The sequence below is a fragment of the Dromaius novaehollandiae genome, chromosome 4 (genome assembly GCF_036370855.1).
Source record: "Dromaius novaehollandiae isolate bDroNov1 chromosome 4, bDroNov1.hap1, whole genome shotgun sequence".
In the NCBI taxonomy this organism is placed as follows: domain Eukaryota; kingdom Metazoa; phylum Chordata; class Aves; order Casuariiformes; family Dromaiidae; genus Dromaius; species Dromaius novaehollandiae.
This window is the reverse complement of record NC_088101.1, coordinates 13287729-13305753: the sequence shown is the minus strand read 5'-3', so window position 1 is coordinate 13305753 and position 18025 is coordinate 13287729. Positions and strand designations below refer to the sequence as shown.

The 18025-nt window shown below is 70.6% G+C and overlaps 1 protein-coding gene across 1 annotated transcript; it reads left to right on the top strand.

Annotated features, from left to right (window-relative positions):
* Positions 1–494: 494 nt before the first annotated feature.
* On the top strand, positions 495–17576 carry LOC135328295 (maestro heat-like repeat-containing protein family member 2B). The gene is made up of 42 exons (XM_064511358.1): positions 495–519; positions 1789–1928; positions 2134–2256; positions 2715–2880; positions 3260–3358; positions 3862–4013; positions 4227–4370; positions 4787–4879; positions 5156–5225; positions 5318–5431; positions 5891–5961; positions 6239–6358; positions 6958–7065; positions 7255–7414; positions 7565–7605; positions 7895–8036; positions 8608–8660; positions 8934–9041; positions 9200–9319; positions 9523–9645; positions 9827–9979; positions 10224–10250; positions 10603–10725; positions 10911–10990; positions 11089–11224; positions 11352–11447; positions 11727–11831; positions 12065–12188; positions 12347–12456; positions 12743–12895; positions 13409–13563; positions 13704–13863; positions 14121–14314; positions 14686–14823; positions 15018–15129; positions 15497–15643; positions 15948–16130; positions 16396–16551; positions 16735–16857; positions 16999–17101; positions 17238–17303; positions 17453–17576. Exons 1-42 carry the CDS (start codon positions 495–497, stop codon positions 17551–17553), a joined length of 4917 nt encoding a protein of 1638 aa, XP_064367428.1. The 3' UTR covers positions 17554–17576.
* The last annotated feature ends 449 nt before the right edge of the window (positions 17577–18025 follow it).

Genomic DNA, 18025 nt, shown 5'->3' with positions numbered 1-18025 from the left:
GAGGAGAGAAAAGGGCGAAGCAGCCCCTGGAGAGCAGTCGCCCCTGGCTGTGGGGCTGGGAGGGGCTGCTGAGGCCAGGTCGGTGCCCAGCCCCCTTGGAGGAAACCCAGGGGGTGGCAGTGATGGAGGGAGATGGGGCAGGGTTGGGGGCCTGGTGGGGTCCTTGGCCTGCTGCCCTCTCTGGCCCCCTGCCCTGAGTGGGCGTGGCCCTGGGGCAGGGCCCTTATTGGCTGGCAGCCCTTTGTGATGGGCAGGGGTGTGTGCTGGGGCAAGCCTTGATTGGCCAGCAGCCCTTTGTGATGGGCGGGGGCGTGTCCCCAAGCAGGCCCCCATTGGTCTGGGCCCTCTGTGATGTAGGCGGGCGTGTCCGGGGCAGGCCCTCATTGGCCGCAGCGCTCTGGGGCGGGGAGGGTGGCGCGCAGGAGCGGGTCCCCGCGGTCCCGCTCTGTCCTCAGGCAGGGCTGGCGCAGCAGCGCTGTCCCTGGCCCGGCGCCATGCGGAGACTCCGGGCGCTCCGAGGTGAGGGGCTGGGCCGGGGCTGGGCCGGGGCTGCAGGAGATCCCCAGCGCGAACCCCTGGTGCTCGGCACCGCTGAGCAGGGCTGGCCGTTTCTGACGCTGCGAGAGCTGCCCTGACCCTGCAACTGCACCAGCTCCCCGGGAGAAAGCCGCCTCCTCGCTCCCATGCAGCTCCCTCCAGGCTCTGGTTTCACGGGCTTTCCACCCAAGGAGCTAATGGGCCCTGGCTGCGAGGCAGATCTCTGCGGATGGAGATCCCCCAGCCTCCCTGGGTGCCTCTTCCGGGGTGTGACCCCCTTCACAGAGTCACAGACTGCTGGAGGTTGGAAGGGACCTCTGCAGATCACCTAGTCCAACCCCCTGCTCATGCAGTGTCACCTGCAGCACCTGGCCCAGGATGGTGTCCAGACAGCTTTTGAGTATCTCCAAGGATGGAGACCCAAAACCTCTCTGGGCAGCCTGTTCCGGTGCTCGGTTACCCTCGCAGTAAAGAAGTTTTTTCCTTGTGTTCAGACGGAGCTTCCTGTGTTTCAGTTGGTGCCCGTTGCCTCTCGTCCTGTCCCCGGGTGCCACTGAGAAGAGTCTGGCCCCGTCTTCTTTGCACCCTCCCTTCAGATACTGATACACATGGATAAGATTCCCCGCTCAGTCTTCTCTTCTCCAGGCTGGACAGGCCCAGCTCTCTCAGCCTTTTCTCGTAGGAGAGATGCTCCGGTCCCTTCCTCACCTTAGTAGCCCTGTGCTGGGCTCTCTCCAGTAGCTCCATGTCTCTCTTGTCCTGGGGAGCCCAGAACTGGACCCAGTCCTCCAGTGGCCTCACCAGGACTGAGCAGGGGGAGGATGCCCTCCCTCGACCTCCTGGCAATGCTCTTCCTAGTGCAGCAAGGCACTGCTCTCCCTTCCCCTTCTCCAGGCCGCCCCAAGCCAGCTCTCTGAGCCTTCCCTCGCCTATCACGTGCTCCAGTCCCCAGCCATCCTGATGACTCTCTTCTGGACTCACTCCACTATATCACGGCGTTGTAGCGTGTCTGTCTTTTACTGAGGAGCCTGGGCTGGACCAGCGTCCGGGGTGGTCTCGCTAGTGCTGCACAGAGGGGAGGAGTCCCTGCCTTTGCCCTGCTGGCTGCCCGCCTGCTGACACAGCCCTGGCTGCGGTGTTAGTGCTGGGGAAAAGGATTTCTCTGCAGGCTGAGGAGACGTTTGCCCCGAAACAGCGCAGGCAGCTGAGGCCAGCAGAGCTGGTGCTAATCCTCTGGGTCTCTCCTTGCAGGTCTCTTCACTTGTGGAGGCTGCTGGTCCCGGCCTCCCGTTCGGGAGGATGGAGGCAGGGCGGCAGAGTCCGTCCCTGCAGCCGTCCCCACCTTTGCTGGGCGAGTGGCTTCTCTGTCAAACCGCCTGCAAGAGGAGGAGGTGAGGCGGGGGCGTCGCGCTGTGCCGGGCCTGGGTTTGCGGGTGCCCGGCAGGGCCCCTGGTTTCCCGAGGGCGCCGCCGCCCTCCTGCCACCCGCGCGTGCTGCAAACGCTGCCGCTGGCGGGGCCCGTGTCCCCGGCTCTGGGGCTCCCTGGCACTGAGGAAAGGCAAGGGCAAGCTCTTCCCTTCTGGGCCGTGTCCCCAGGGCGACAGAGCGGAGGTCTACCGAGAGCTGGAGAGAGTCCTGCAGGGCGACGACGGCCGCGTGCAGAGCGCTGTCCTGGCCAGAGTGATCGCAGCGGCCTCGAGGGACATGAGAGCGGCGCAGGTGAGCTGCTCCTCTCTGAAGGCAGCCAGAGGCGCCTGGCTAGAGCCCGGTTTGGTAAAACATAGGAGGGCTCTGAGGACGCGTGTCTAGCACTAAGCCCCGTCGGAGGTTCCCAGCCCCGTGACAGCTCCTTCCCCGCGGATGCGGCTCCGCGATAGAAAAGGCCGTGTCCAGCCCCGCTGCAGAGGGAGCGCAGAGCAGAGCAGCTGCCTGTGCCGGCGGCGCCTGCGCCCAGGGCTGGTGGCGGAGCTGGGACGTGCAGGGCCGCGATTTCTGCACCAGCAAGTGTTTCCTGGAGGCAAAGGCCTTGGGGACTCGTCGCTGCAGTGGATTTGGGGGGCGATGCCCGGGGCTGAGCGGGGAGGTGGCCGAGGCAGGAACTGAGAGCTGGAGGCAGGCGGTCGCTGCCGGCGCCTTGGGCCTTTCTCCCGCTGAGGGAGGTTCGTGGCTCTCGCCAGGGCGTGACGGAGCAGGTGCGGACGGCCGCCAGCGACGTCCTGGTGGCTCTGGCCCGCTGCCACTTCGACAGCGTCATGTGCGAGCTGCAGTGCCGCCTGAGGGCCCTGGGAGAGATCTCCGAGGACCTCGTGTTCGTCACCTTGGGCAAGCTGGCCAGCAGCTACGGTAGGGCCCCTCGGCCTCCGGCTCGGGGCTGTGGTCTGCGGTACCCGGGAGAAGGGATCCTCCCCGATCTCCCCAAAATGCTCCGTGCTGAACTGGAGGCTGCAAGGTTTCGGTGCCCCTCGCTGGCTGCTGGGGCCGGCTCTGCCCCCGCCGCCCTCCCAGGCCCCCGAAGGGCTGCCCCGCTCCCCACTCAGGGCAGGCACCAGCACCCCATCGAGTCCCGGCAAGCCGTCCCCACGCCGGGGCCTGCCCCAGCCCCTGCGGCAGCTCTGGCACCCCCCTGGGCCCCCGCCGCGCTCCCCTGGGGCTCCCCCGTGCACTGCCCCGGCTCCCCGTGACGGCGGCCGCTCTCTGCGCCTCTGCCCGGCCCTCTCCGCAGCCCTGCGGTGCGTCCCCTTCGTGGGCATGACGCTCTTCGCCCTGCGCACGATGCTGAGCCAGGTGGGGAGCAGCCGGACCCTGCGCGCCGTCTGCAGCGGTGAGTGTCGGCCCCGCGGGCAGGGGCAGGGGCAGGGGCAGGGGCAGGGCAGGGGCAGGGGCAGGGCAGGGGCAGGGGCAGGGGCAGGGGCAGGGGCAGGGGCAGGGGCAGCCTCGGCGCCTCTGCTGCGGCGCTTTGCTCCCGGTGCGACCTGCCGGGCTCCGAGCTCTGCCCCGGCTCCCTCCCGCCTGCTGCGTGCAGGGCGGGCTGGTTTTGGGGGGTTTCGGGGGAGAGGGCGAGTGTTTGGGACGGCTGGGGCAGGGACGCAGGGGGAAGCGTGGGAGGGGAGCACGGCTGGGAGGAGGAGGAGGAGGAGAGCAACAGCGCAGCGTTTCCATCGGGGCACCTCCGAGCACCGCGCGGCTTGTGCCTGGAGCCGGAGCCGGTCTCGGAAGGAGCCGCGGCGAGCGGGGGGCTGCGGCCGAGGGCAGGCTGGGGCGGCAGAGCAAGGCCTCGTCCCCGCCACGGGCTCTCCCTGACCCTTGCGCCCTCTCTCGCCGCAGTCCTGGAGCAGTGGTCGAAGGCCGTGAACAGCTACCTGGGCGCCTGGGAGCAGTGCAGCTTCCCGCGCGTGGGGCAGGCCCAGCTCTGCAGCAGCGTTTCCCCGCTCTTCGGCCACGCGGTGGGGAGCTGGCTGGGCTGCGAGGAGGAGGAGGTGAGAGCGGCTGCCGCGCCGGCCCCGCGACGCCGGGGGCCTTTGGGCAGGGCCGGATCCGGGGGGGCCGGGGTGGGGACGTGCCCTCTCCTCCGGAGCAAGGCCTTCTCCTCCAGGGGAGCAGGGCGCTGCCTCTCCGTGGGGAGGGCAGACCGTGTCGGGGGGGAAGGACCTGGGGCCCCGCTGAAGAGCGTCTCACTGCCCTGCCTGCAGGCCAAGCAGGCCGTCCTGGGGGCGATGGCTGCCATGATGGGCCTCCTCGTGCGCGAGGAAGAGCACCGCGAGCGCGTGTGGGAGCAGCTCCCCTGGCTCCTGGGCCAGTACCAGCAGGTCCAGGACACTTTCCGGGTGACCAAGGTGAGGCGTTGTGTGGGGCACGGTGAGGCTGTGGGGTCTGTGCGTGTGCCGCGAGGTGCTGGGGGTCTGTGGGGTGCCTGGAGGGGCCGGGACCCCTTGAGAAGAAAGGGGGGGAGCAGGGGAGGCTTGAGGCCTGCTGGGCTTCTCGGGCAGCGCCAGAGCAGCGCAGGTGGGGCCGGGAGGGAGCTGAGCATCCCCGGGGCCGACCTCCTCGGGAAGGGAGGCCTCGACCCCCGTCCCTGGGGCATCGCGCGCGCGAGGGGCTCTGCTCTAACGCCCGGGCACCGTCGAGAGTTTAGGTTATTTTCCTGGGGCCTGGAGTGGAGGAGTTCATCACAGAAACGCCAGGTTTCCTTTCTTAAGACGTTGCTTTAGGTGACAGCCCCGCTCTTCTTCCCACCCCCGTTCCCTTGCAGGCTCTGAGTTATTTCCTGGCGGTTTTGGGGGAAGTGCAGATCCCCATCCCCCAGGACGAGGTTGAGGCCATCGGCACCGCTGTGCACCGCCAGGTAAGGGCAGCCTGACCCCGTACCGCTTGCGCTGGGTGCCGCAGACCTGACCCACGGGGACAGGAAGGTCCTGCTGGGCGGCCGGGCAGAGCGTCCTTGCAGCGGGACCTACCTTAAGGCCAGGTCTGTGCAGATATTTGGGAGTCACCTCCCATTGCGGTGTCCAGAGGCTGTTGTAGCCAAAGCCCCCGGGGAGGCGAGAGCGGAGGGAGCAGTTTCTTTCCAGCCCCCTCGGAGCTGGTGCTCTTCTCTCTAAAGCGCCCCTTGTTCCCACAGCTCAGTGACGGGAGCAAGCAGCACAGCGGGGAGCACCGGTCGGAGCTGTCCTCCTGCGTCCTGCTGCTGGGTGAGGGGAGGAGACTCCGCGGGACACCGCTGTGCCCTCGCTGCTCTCTCCCGACCCTCTGGCTAACGCAGAGCACGACTCTTCCCTCGCAGCCCGAGTTTGCCCTGAGGACACGGTGGCCTTTCTGCGCTCGCAGCTGGGGAGTCGGAGCGAGGCCGCTCGCGTGGTGTCCTTGGATCTGCTCGGAGCCCTGGTGCGCCCCACAGGTCAGTGCCGCGGGGCGCAGCGAGGCCGGCCAGGGGTTTGGGCTGCCGGGCTGGGGGCAGACACGACTGCAAGTGATGCACAAATGCCCGAGACGAGCTGCAAAGCGCGTGTTCCCCAGCCGAGCTGCTACGCAGCTGCAGGGACAGGGATGTGATGGGGCAGCTGTAAATGGCAACGCACCGGTGACGGTGCTCAACACTCAGTGACGGGGCAGGGACATGAGCTACATGTACCCATCGCATTTCTGCAGCGCTCTGTGGTGTTAAAACAGTCGGTCCCGTCACCCAGTCGTGTCTGTAAACGGAGTCGCTGGGGGACTCTGCTGCTTCCTCGGCCGTCACCGTCTTGTCCTGGGTTTTCGGTGCCGCTCGTGTGTGAGCGAGCTGGGAGCTTTGGCAGCTCCCTGCTGACCCGAGGGCTCTGCCTGAGCGCCCGCCTCTCCCCGTCTTTCCCAGCAGCAGAGAGAGGCCAGAGCCTGCCCCTGCTCGTGCAGGCGGTGCGCTGCGCGCTGGGAGACCCCAGCAGGAAGGTGAGCTGGTTGGCGCGGGGCGGCACCGCGGTGGGCGGCAGAGAAAGCTTTTGCTGGGGGCAGAGCCTGGCCAGCCCCCGGCAGGGCTGCTGCTGGGGGTCGAGCCTAGGGGAGCGTTTCCCCGTGGAAATGCTCCTGCGTGGCCGTGGCTGTGGGAGCAGAGGGGCCTCCCGCACCCCCACGGTCTCCGCGCGGGGCTCAGGGGCTGGGTGGGTGCGAAGGCGTCTGCCCCCGGGCTTTTGAGCAGAGGGGGTAACTGCAACGTGCTCCGTGGCAGGTGGCGAGGGCAGCGCTGCGCTTCACCAAGGAGCTGCTGGGCTGCAGCGTCCAGAGCTGCTCGGCCTGGGACCTGGTGGCCCACGTCTTCGCCACGTTCAGCCAGGCCTCCGGCAGACTGGTGAGGGCAGAGCGCGGCGCTTCGGCTTTGCTGTGTGCCCGGGGTGTCCGGGGAGCCCCTGCGGGCGCCCTGGGAATGGGGAGCCCCCCCAGCAGGGCTGCAGTCCCCGGTGCAGAGGGCCGAGCGGCGTCCCCACCGCCGTTCCCGGGGGGATCTCGGAGGAGGCCGGGGGGTGCTTTGGCCTCCCACCAGCACGTAACAAACCCGACTGCGGCGCTGCCTGGGCCGTGACTCCGCTGGGCCGTGCGTGCTGCCGTTTCAGCGCTGTCACCGAGCGCAGCCCCGCCGCAGGGCAACCTCCTTGCACCGGCTCGGTGCCGCTGCGGCATCGCTTGGGCCCCGGAGGAGCTCGTAATCCCGACACCCCGACTGACGACGCTGGCGACCGCCCCGAGGAGCAGCGGGTCTCCCTGGTCGCAGCCTGTTTAGTGCTTCCTTCCCCTGGGATCTGGCCCCTCCCGTGGGACTTTCTGCTCTCTCCTGCCTCCGGAGATGGGGGCTCCCGGGGGAGCATCCCGGCAGCGCTGGGTGGTTCAGGCTTCACCTGCCGTCTCGGGGACAGGGGCTGATGCTGGTGTTGTCCCAACCGTGTCTTGCAGGCGCAGGGAAAGCTGTCTGAGGCAGAAGCGCAGGAAGCAGCAGATCTTCAAGCCCTGTGCTTGGACATCCTGCGCTCCCTGGACGTCTCCGTCCGGGGGATGACCAAAGTAAGTCGTCCCGCGCCCTGCTGCTGCCTCCCTGCCCCGCTCTCCCCAAAGTGCTCCCCGAGCAGCCCCTCAGGCGCACAAGGCGAGTGGAAGTGCAGAGCGTCGTTTCCATCTCGGAGCTGAAACGAGCTGGAGCTGGCACGGAGGTGGGAACCGCAACGTGCTGAGTGGCCTCGTCCTTCCCTGCAGCTCCTGTGGCCGCGGCTGCTGCAGTACGTGGTGCCAGCCCAGTACACCGGCACGTTGGTGCCGCTCTGCCGGTGCCTGCGAGAGCTGGCCGAGAGCCGGGGGAGAGCAGGGGGCGAGGACGGAGAGGAGGAGCCCAACGTCGCGGCCTCCCGGCAGCGAGGTAGGAAGCCGAAACTCTCGCCGTGAGCCGTGTCGGGCTGTGCCGGGGCCGGGGCACCAGCCCGTGGGCCGCGTGGGGGCTGCCCAGCCCAGGCAGGGGCAGGGTACGGCGGGTCGCGCCGCTCTCACCGGCCTCTCTGTCTCCTCGCAGCCAAGCTGCCGAGGCCGCAGGCCCTGCTGGCTCGCCTGCTGGTGAGTAGGGGCCCCGGGGAAAGCGCTTCGGGGCCTGGAGGCGGCGGGAGAGGTCGGGGCAGAGCCGCGTCGCAGGCCGGGGCCGGCAGCCCGCGGGGAGGAAGCGGCGTGCGGGAGCGAGTCGGAGCCTCCCCGGCCCCGCGGGACCCTGCTGCTGCGCGGGGGAGAAGCCGGCGGCGCCGGGGAGAAGCTCCCGGCTGGGCCGGGGCCGGGCGACCGCCCTCCGTGCGGGGAGAAGCTGCGGCTCCTCCGGCCGCCCCGAGCCCAGGTCTCGCCTGCCCTCTCCCAGGTGGTGGCGGCGGCTCCTCACGCCGGCGGCGGCTGCGGCGTCGCTGCCCTGCGGCTGCTGCGGGCCCTGTCCGCAGAGATCCACGGCGCCCTGGGGATGGTGTGGGCCGTGAAGATCCCCTTCCTGCTGCAGTGCCTGGAAGGTAACGTGCCGTCGGGGAGGAGGAGGCTGGAGAGGCCGAAGGGGAGGCAGGAGAAGGCGGCGTCCAGGCGTGAGGGAGGGGAATTGGCCCTGGGTTTCTCAGCGCCGGCTCTGCAGCCGTTGCCCTTCCAGGGAGCAGCGCTGACGCCCAGGAGCAGTTCATCTGGGGGACGGGGCCTTTCTTGCCCGTCACTGCCACGAGCAGGTGTGGCAGCACCCCGGCGTCCTCGCTGCGTGGGTGTTTGGGAGGGCTGGACGGGGAGGGAGGGATGCAAATGTGTGTGCGTGGTCCGAGCCCTCGTGCGAGGGCCTGGTTTGCTCTGGAGCTGCAGTTGAGCGATGGGGACTGGGACCGGCGGGCGTGTGGCTGAGCTGAGTCCGTGCCCCTGTCCCCCGTCCCCAGGGTCCGTCAGGTGTCCTGGGCCCGGCCAAGAGTTCGGCATCAGGGCTTGAGCCTCGCGGCTTGGGCCCCTTCTGGCGTGGGAGCCGGAGGGTGTTTGAGTGCCAAGGAGCCCCCGGGCTCTTCTCTGGCGCTAAGTAACACGGAGGGTTTTCCTGCTCCGGCTTTGTAGGGCAAAGCGAGAGCTGCCTGGACTCTGCCGAGTGGGAGCAGCTCCTGCTCAAGGTACAGCGCTGCCGCGAGGGCAGCAACTACCGGTGGGGAAGGGGGAAGGTGTGGGTGGAAAGGTAACCAGGAGCAGGGGAGCCCTGAGCAGGGAAATGCCAGTTTTGTTCAGAAAACAGGAAACACGGGAAAGACCCCCTGCAAAGGCCCTGGGGATTTTGTTTTGCAAACAGCTGTGGATCACAGAGGGTCGTGTCGTGTTGTGCCGTGTCCCGTCGTCGCACGTCGTGACCCGCTCTGCGGGGGCTTCGCTTCAACTTGTGTTTCCCCTAGTTCCTGAGGACGTCGCTGGAGACGATCGAGAGCCAGGCCTGGACCGTGGGCCTGAGCTTGGAGCTGAGCCAGCAGACGGGCAGCTACCCCCGGCCGTCCCGGGAGCAGGTGGGTCCCTGCCGAGGCCTCGTTTCTGCGGGAGCCGAGCGGAACGGCCGGGCGCCGCGGCCAGCTCAGCCGGGCCTGGTGCGAGCTGGTGCGTCGCGGCCGGCTCTGTGCCGCCAGACCGTGCGTGACCACGTCTGGGGTGGCCGCTTGTCTTTCAGGCCTTCCTGTATAAAGCTGTCGGGGTGTCCCTGGCAGCGTGTCGGCACGTCCCCTACGTCCGCGGGGAAATGAAGAAGTATCTGTTAAGGATGAATTACTTGGAGGTGTCTGAGAGAGAGGTGAGTTTCCTCTTCTCCCCTTGCTTTCCCCGGAGCCCCTCGGTATTCCCAGGGGAGCGGCGATCTCTCCGAGCAGAGCGCTCCAGGCTCTCCTCCTTTCCTTGCCGCTGCTGTTCCCGTCGGAGGATATCGCGAGTGTCGCTCGGAGCTTGCCGTGGTGAGTGTCGGCCAGAGGCCGCCTCACCCTTTCCCTTGTGTTGCAGGCGATGATTTCGGTTGTGGCCGGCTCTGCCGAGAGCCACTTCCACCTTGCCTTGGAGGTGCTGCAGGAGTTTGGGGCGTCCATGGAGGAAAGACCAGTGTCCGGGGCTTTCAAACGCCTGAAGGTAAAGGATGCCGGGCGTCCTGGCTCCTTTGTCCTCTGCTTTGTTTCCACTTGCAAACCAGCGGCAGCCCAGGGGTGGCTGCTGCGTGGAAAGCGGGGCGGCTCCTTCGCCGGGAGGCAGCGGGAGCCGGGGCCCGACGGAGGCGCCGGGCTGACGTCTCGCGGCTTCTCCCGCGGCGCAGGAATACCACCAGGGGAAGAGAGCGGGGAGGCACGCGGCCCTCGTGCTGGCCTACGGCCGGATCGCGCTCCGCGCCCCGCCGGAGCAGCTCCTGGCCCGCGTGGAGAGCGACGTCGTGGGGCGCATCCTGCGGCACTACCGCGCCAGCTGCCAGGTGGGTGCGCGGGCGCAGGGCGGCCACGCAGACGTGGGTCTTCCCCGAAGCTCCCGCGAGCGCCGACTGCCCCCAGCGCCCCGGGGGCGGTTGTGCCCTGCCCGTGCTGGCGGAGGGGGACGCGGCAGCCCTGGTTCGTCCCTGCTGCCCCGCGGGGTCTGTGCGCTCCGGGGCCGCTGCTGCGTGTCCCGCGTCTGTGCGCCTTGGTTCTCTGCCTCTCACCCCACCGCCTTTCCCCTTCCAGGTGCTGGGCTTCTCCTTCTCCACCAAGGTAAGTCCTGCCCCCCGGGGCCTTGCTCGCGGCCCTTCCCGCACCCCTTTCCCCTCGCAGGCGTGCCGGACTCGCCCTCCCGCTCCCCGGGCCGGGGGCCGGGGGTCTCCTTGCGGTGGGTAGCCGGGAAAGCTCGTGCCTCCGCGGGGGGAGCTTCTTCCCGGGAGGGGAGAGGAGGTTTCCTTCCTGCGACCCGCGTGCCGAGCCGAGGTGCCCGAGGCGCTGGGCAGACGCAGTGGCCCTTGCGCGCCGTGCTCTGGGGCTGGGCTGCCCGCCGTGCTCCTCGCTGAGCCCTCGGCGCTCTGAGGAGTTCCTCACCGGCGCCGCCGTGTTTCCCTGTGCCGGGACGCAGGACGTGCAGCTCAAGCTGGCGCTGATCCGGAGCGTCGCCGAGGTCAGCCGGGCCGTGCGGGTGGCGGGGGGCTCCCGCGGCGTGGAGCTCTGCCGCAAACGGGAGCTGCTGGGCACCTTGCTGGTGAGTGCCGGGGCCGGGCCGGTGCCGCGGGGAGGTCGGGGCCGAGCCCCGAGGCCGGTCGCCCCGAGGCGCGATGCTCCGCCTTGGCCGCGCGCGACCTCTGGAGCGCCCGGAGCCTGGTGCCGGCGGGAGGGCTCTCGGCGGCCGCCCGCTGCCCACTGTGCGCGTGTCTCCGTGACCTGCAGGGCTTCGTGCAGGGGGAGCCCCGGGATCGCCTGGCGTCCCCCGTGCGCCGGGAGGCGTTTGTGGCCGTGGGGCACTTGAGGTAGGGTCTGTGCGCCGGGGCTGCGGGGGGTGTCATCTGAGCCGCCGCTCTGGGGAGCGGGAGTGAGACGCGTGTGTGTTTCCCTCTTTCTCTGCCAGCAAACTGAAGCCATCGCTGAGCCGGGAGGAAAACCGCGACCTCCTGGATCAGTGTGTGGGGAGCGTGATGCCCCTGCCTGCCCTGGAGCCGGCAGAAGAGGAGGGGGCGACGGCGGCGGACGCCGGGCACGTGCAGGTACCTGCCGGCCCTTCTCTGCCGGCCTCTCCGGGGATCCCCCGCAGCACGCGCCGCGCTCTGCCCCTGCGGCCGAGCTGGGCGTCTCCGAGCGCGGCCCAACGCCCGTCCTTCTCCCCGCGCTCAGGGTCTGCACGCGCGGACCATGGGGGCTCTCGGCGAGCTGCTGACGGCCCTGCTGGAGGAAGACCTCAGCTCGGACTGGCTCGCGGAGATGCTGCACGTGAGTGTCCATGGGGGGACGGGGAAGGCGTCACCAGTGCCGGCTGCGTGGGGAGAGCTGGGCTGTGGAGGCGGCGGGGTCAGCGCGAGGTGGCCGTGGGGCAGGTCTGCGCCGGTGCCCTCCGTGAGGGGCTGCTGGGGACGCAAGGGGCCGCGCCACCGGCTGCCGAGGCGGCAGCTCCTGGGCGGGACTCTGGGCGGGAGGGAGGCGTCTGGGGTGGCGGTGGGCAGGCCGGGACGGCCGGGGGGACTGGTGTGAGCCGGGTGTGCTCTTCCGCAGGTGCTGGAGTACTGGCTCACCTCGGCCAAGGAGTGGGAGCGGGAGAGGGCCCTGCAGGCCTGCGCCCAGCTGCTGGGCGCTTTCGAGGAGCGATTCGAGCTCACGGTGAGAAGGGACCCCCCACCCCCGCACGCCGTGTCCCCCCTCCCCGCTGGCTGCGGCCCCAGCAGGGAGCTCTGCCCCACGCCGGGCGCTGGGTTTTGGGTCTCCCGGGCTGTGGGGCTGCACCGCTGCCTGCCCCGATGCCCTGCCACGGCTCGGGCGCCAGCACAGCCGGGAGAGGGAGATCGGCCGCCAGGGCTGCCCGCGACCTCCTCGTCGTCCTTGTGTTTCCCCAGGGAGAAACCTCTTTCGGGCCCTTTGGCTCCATGGTGGGACTGCTGGCGCCTTTCACCTGCGACTCGCTGGCCACGTCCTGCCAGCGGGCAGGGGCCTGCCTCGGCCACCTCCTCCGCATACAAGGTGAGGGCAGCCCCCTCCCGGCCTCGGCCAGCCCCCCGCTGCCCCCCGCGCCCCACGACTGCGCGGGGCCGGGCTCCGTTCTTCCTTCCTCTCGGCCCCTGGGCCAGAGGTGGGTCTCCGTCGCCATCGCCGCCCTTCTCTCCTGGTGCTCCCTGCAGGCAGGACGCTGGAGACGGGGGCCGAGGAGGACGAGGTGCAGCCCTTGTGCCAGCGGCTGAGCGCCCCAGACGCCGAGGCTCTGCGCCAGGCTTCCTCCAGACTCAGAAAGGTGCCTGGCCCCACGGCGCGGGGGGAGCCGGTGCCCGGGCTCCCGCGCGGCTCCCTGCTTCGCTGCCGGGGCCCCGCTGCGTTTTGGGAGAGCCAAAGGAGCAGCAAGCGGCTGTCGAGCGGCACAGAGCACGGCAGGCCCTGCCTGCACAGCTGCCCCGTAAAGCCCTGGCACCCTGCGGGCCCAGCGAACTGCCCCGCCGGCCGCGCGCTCGAGTCTCCTCTCCTTTCCGAAGGGCCGGAGCAGACCTGCGACGTGGCCTCTCCCGTTTCTGATGTCTCCCCAGATCGTCTGCAAACACATCCCGCCAGCGCAGGCCACGGACTTCCTCTCTGCCGCCCTGGACGGGATGCTGTCGGCCCAGTCCGCGTGTGCTCAGGCAGCGGGCGAGTGGCTGCTCACCTTCCTGGAGACGTGCGGGGGGCAGCTGCTCACGGAGGTGAGAGACGCCTTTTCCCGGGGGCTCGGGCCTTCCCGCCTCCGCCGCTGCCGGGCACCTCGTGCAGGTGCCGGGGGCCAAAGCGCCGCCCCTGGTGCGCAGCGCCGAGGGCTCTGTCGAATCCGAGTGCCGGCCGCCTCATCCCGGGGTGGTTCTTCGTCCGGTGGCACTGACCCTGCTGGGCCAAACCCCGGTGGCTCCCACGACGGAGGCAGTTAGAGCTGAGGCACCCAAAGTGCCCAGTTGCTCCCCGGTTCTCGGGCGCGATGCTCAGCCCTCCCGGCCCGAGGAGCCCAGGGTGGCTGCTCGGCGTCGCCCTCGGTGGGCAGCAGAGATGTGTCCCCGTGGCGGTCCGGCGTCCCCCCGCCGCTGCGCAGAGCCTTGGGGCTTTAGGGCTGGGTCCCGAGAACTGGTCGGGGAGCAGGAATTGCTCGTGGGCCGAGTGGCGGTGCCTGGGCCGTGCGGGAGGAGCAAGAGAGGATGGAGACGACGGCTCTTGTGGTCTGCGATCAGGTGCCAGAAATCCTGAGCATCATCTACGTCCGGATGCCGACCATGCAGCAGGACACCCTCCGGCACTTCCTCCTGGAGGCCGTGTCCCTGCTCGCCCTCTACCACCCCGGGGCCGTCATCGACAGCCTGCTGCAGAAGCAGCTGCCCATGGACAGGTACGTGCACTGCCCCGGCCCCACGGACGGGCAGGAGCCGCCACCAGCCCCGTGGAGGCCAGGAGAGCGTTTGGCGCTGCCGAGGGCGTCGCAGGTGCCAGAGCCCGGGGGCTCACGGGGGAACTTCTGCTCCCTTGCAGTGACACCGAGGAGCTGTGGAGGGTCCTGGGGGGGAAGTTCTTTGTGGACCACGTCCTGCGGGTCTTGATGGAAAAACTGAAGAACTCGGGAAGCGACCAGCCCAGGACCAGCTCTGCCAAGCCCGAGGCAGAGGAGGAGGCTGCGCTGGAGCCTCTCAAGGTACGTGCACCGGCTTCGTACCTGACTGCCCAAATCACCCTTCAGCCTGAGGGAGCTCCGCGCACGCCGCGAACACCCCTGAGCCCCCCGGGCCGGTGCCGTGCCGGGCCCTGGGCAGCGCTGGCAGCCGAGAGCGTTTGCTGCTGCCGGGCTGCAGGGGAGTGAACTGCAGGCAGTGAAGGTCCCCGAGGCGGGCAGGGCACAGGTGGGAAAAGGCCTCGTTTTCACAGGCGGCTTTGGGTTGCATTTCTCTGCAGATGACCCGGGCCATCTCTGTGGTGGTGTCAGCGCTGCAGAGCCCGGAGGCTGTGCTGCGCCTGCTCCCGGAGCTGCTGCCGGTGCTGCTGAAGCAGATCAGCGCCACAGTGGGCAAGGAGATGCCGTCTTCCGCACTCATCACCCGGGGAAAGCTGTTCCTGAAGGGCCACGCGAGCGACGACAATCCTTGCAGGTAGGAGCCGGGGGACAGAGACGCAGGGGCCGGGCTTGGGTCCCCGTAACCTTGATTCCCAGGGAGGAAGGTGCCCCAGGGAGACTTGTTTTTTCCCCTGGGCTCTATTTTGGTTTGGGTTTGTCTGTTTGGTTGTAGTTCTTGTTTTATGAGTGTTGGTGTGCTGGTTGGTTTGGTCTCTGTTGGCGTGTTTGTGAGCCGACGGTCCCTGGGGTCCCTAGGCCGGGTGTCTTAGAGCTTGTCGGGCTTCAGGGTTGTGAGAGGTCATTCCAGGGGTGTTTCGCAGCACGAGCGAGCGAAGGCCTCGCGGGCGGCAGCGTTTCCTTCGCCTGTCGCCGTGACTGAGGCCTCGCTGCTCTCTCCTCGCCCAGGCTTTCCCTGGAGACCCTGGAGGCGGTGCTGCGCACGTGCCTCGACGGGAAGTGGCTGCGGCTGCTGCGGCAGCAGGGCGCCTGGGCTGCCCTGGAAGACCCCCGGGCTCACCACGACGGCGTCTGCCTGCTGACCGGGTGAGAGCCCGAGGAGGCGCCTCGCTGCTCCGGGGTGGCCGCGACCCGGGAGGGGCTGGCGGGACCCTTCCCCCGGGCCCGGGCGTCTCGGAGGGGCCGAGCGGAGCCCGCGTGGGAGCGGGGGGATCGCGGGGGCCCGAGGCCGGGTGCCGCCCTGCGTGACCGCGCGTCGCCTGCCTGTGCTCTGCGCGCAGGGTGCTGCTCCGCGCCGGGACCGTCTCGCTGCCCCTGGTGCTGGTGCTGACCCGGTGGCTGGACGCCCCCTCGGCCAACCTGCGGGTCACGGCCGCGGCTTTCTGTGCGGAGGTGAGGGAGAGGCGCGAGAGGGAGGTTTAGGAGGGCTTTTCTCAGGGTGCCAGCAAGAAGGTGCCAGCAGAAGGTGTCCCGTTCCCGGCGGGAGCAGATCCCCCCTCGTAGCAGCTCTCTCAGGAGCTGCCCTTCCCCGGCCCCTGCCCACCCCCACCCACCCACGAGCCCCCCGGGCACAGGGCAGCGCTGCCCTCGGCCTGGCCGAAGCCGCAGCCTGGGCCGGGCCCCAAGGGAAGCTGCCGGGCGCCGGGGCGGTCGGCCGGGGCTGGCGGGGCTTCCTCGTGCGGAGCCCGGGGCGGCTGCTGCTCCCAGGCCTGGTCCGCATCCGTCTGCGGGTGCCGACGGCCGGGTTGCTGTGCTGCAGCTGATGAAGGAGCCGGCGCTGCGGGAGTGGAGGTGCCTCCAGCCCATCGCGAGGGCCTTGCTGGAGAAGCTGCGGGACTCGAGCAGCACCGTGCGGCAGATGGCAGCGCGCGGCCTGGGCAACCTGGTCAGCGGGGCGCCGGAGAAGGTGAGAGGGGCTTTGCTCCGCGCGAAACGCAGCCCTGCGCGACCGGAGAGATGCCGGCGGGGAGCTGCGGGGGATGAGAGAGAGCGGGCAGCGCAGCAGAGGCAGCTGCGAGTCTCTGCCCCGAGGGCGCTCTGTTCTGGGGCACCAGCCGGGCTGCGGAGGGGACGGAGGTGCCGACGGGCCCCTCGGGCTGCGATGTGCTCGGGGGCTGCTTCTGAGAGCTTCAGCCCCTGGAGGCGACGGGGAAGAGGGGCGGTGGGAGGCAGGGCTAGCGGGAGGCTCACGTGTGCGTCACGCTCGGCAGCTGCGAAAGCACAAGGGAGCGGTGCTGGAGGCGCTGCGGAGGGGCCTGGAGGACGCGGCCGCGGCGGAGGTGGTGGCAGAGAGCCTGCTGGCGCTGGCGAAGGTGGTGACGGAGCTGAAGGGGAAGGCTGTGGGCTCCGCCTTCAGGGACATCGCCAGGGCCACCAAGGGGTTCTTCGATGCTGTGAGTGAGCGGCGGTGTCTGGCGCCTGCGCGAAGGGTCCCTCGCGGGCGCGTCCGAGGGGGCGGCGGGGGCAGGGGCCGCTGCGGATCGGGAGGGTTCGGGGAAGACGCTTCTCCCTGGGGCGGGCGGAGGAGCTGCTCTCTGTGCCCCCCGTGGGGGTCCTTTCTCCGGGCGTCGTGCTCGACCGGCAGCGGCCGGGTGTTGCAGAAACAGCCGTACGCGGCGTCCCAGTCGCCCGCCTGAGGGCCGGGGTTTCTGGTTGCAGGAGCAGGCGTCGCTGCGCTCGGCGGCCTTCACCCTGTACGGGGTGCTGGCCGCCTCTGCCACGAGCAGGTGGAGGTCTTTCTTCACGGAGGAGCTGGGCAGCACGTGGGCCACCCTCGTCCTGCACCTCCGGGACCCCGACCCGGGCGCCTCCATGGTAAGAGCCCCGGGGGGAGCAAGAAGCGAAGCCGGGCGGCAGCCGCAGGGACGTTGCTGCCGTTGCCGCCTGCTCGGCAGCCGCAGGGTCCCTGCAGAGCCTCCCCGAACGCGTCCCCGCGCGGTGGCCCCTGCGCCGCCCAGGGTAGCGACTCCAGCGCCCCGGCTCACCTCTCTTTGGCAGGCGTGCCAGGGCGCCCTGCGGCTGTGCGCCCCGTTTCTGGGGCTGCGGAGGGTGCGGCAGGGCCTCGCCGTCACCACCCGGCTGAGCGCGGCCGAGCTGCTGGGCGACGTCTGCAGCCAGCTGGTGAGGAGCCGCGCGCCCGGGCGCGATGGGGCCGCGGGGCCCTCGCCGGCCCCGGGAGAGGGAGGGAGGGAGCGGGCGACGCGCCGAGGGCGGCGGGGTCGTCTTGCGGCCGAGAAGGACGGCGCGTCCCGCGTCCCCCAGGCCCAGGAGAGCCCCGAGCACCAGGAGATGCTGTACGTCGCCGCCCGGCGCCGCTTCCTGGGGAGCTGCGGGGAGCTGCAGGCTGCGGCCCTCGACGTCGCCGGTGAGTCGGGGCGGGCGCTCTCTGCGGCCGCTGCCCCCGCGCCGCCGCTGTCCCCGTCTGCCCGGGCCGGGGGTCCCGGGGGCGCTCTGATGTCGGTGCGTCGCCCTGACGTCGGTGTGTCGCTCTGCGCGCGCAGGGGTCCTCGTGGAGCACGCGGGCCTCGAGTGGCTGACGCGGGAGGAAGCGATGCCGCTCTCAGCAAGTAGGTGACGGGGCCCTGGCGCCCCGGGCCCGGGGGTTGGGGGGGGGTTGGGCCCCGGCATGGCGGCGGCCGCGGGGCAGCACGGCCCTGCCGGGGAGGCCGGGCCGGTGCCGGGTGCGGCCCTGACGCCGGTGCCGGTGCCGTTGCAGCTCTGCGGGTGCTGCGGAGCGACGGGGACCCGCGGGTGCAGCAGGCGGCCGCTCGGCTCCTCCGGGACACCGGCCTCGAGCAGCCCCCGCGGCGGCGCTGAAATAAACCTCGCCGGGAACCTGCCGCAGCAGCGGGGCGTTTCTGCGCCGGGGCCCGGGAGCCGCTTCGCCCCCCGCCGCCCCCGTTGGCCGCCGGGTCCCCGGGGCTCCGGCCGGGGCCGCTGTCCCGGGGCTGAAGGGGGCGGGGCCAGAGCTGCGGCGGGGGCGGGGCTGAAGGGCGGGGCGGGGCCGGGGCGGGGCCGGAACAAGGGGCGGGGCAAGGCCGCGGGTGGGGCGGGGCAAAGGGGCGGGGCCAGAAAAGGGGCGGGGCAGACCCCCTAAGTGGGCGGAGCCAATGCCGGGGGCGGGGTGGAGCCACGGGAGGGGCGGGGCCAGAGCAGTGGGCGGGGCCAGGGACGGGGCGGAGCCGGGCGGCCCCTTCCCGGCGCCTGCGCGGCCGCTCCGGCCCCCAGGGCCGCGGGCGGGCGTCGGCGCTGGGTGTCCGGGGCCCCCGGGCCGCCCCCTCCCCGGCGC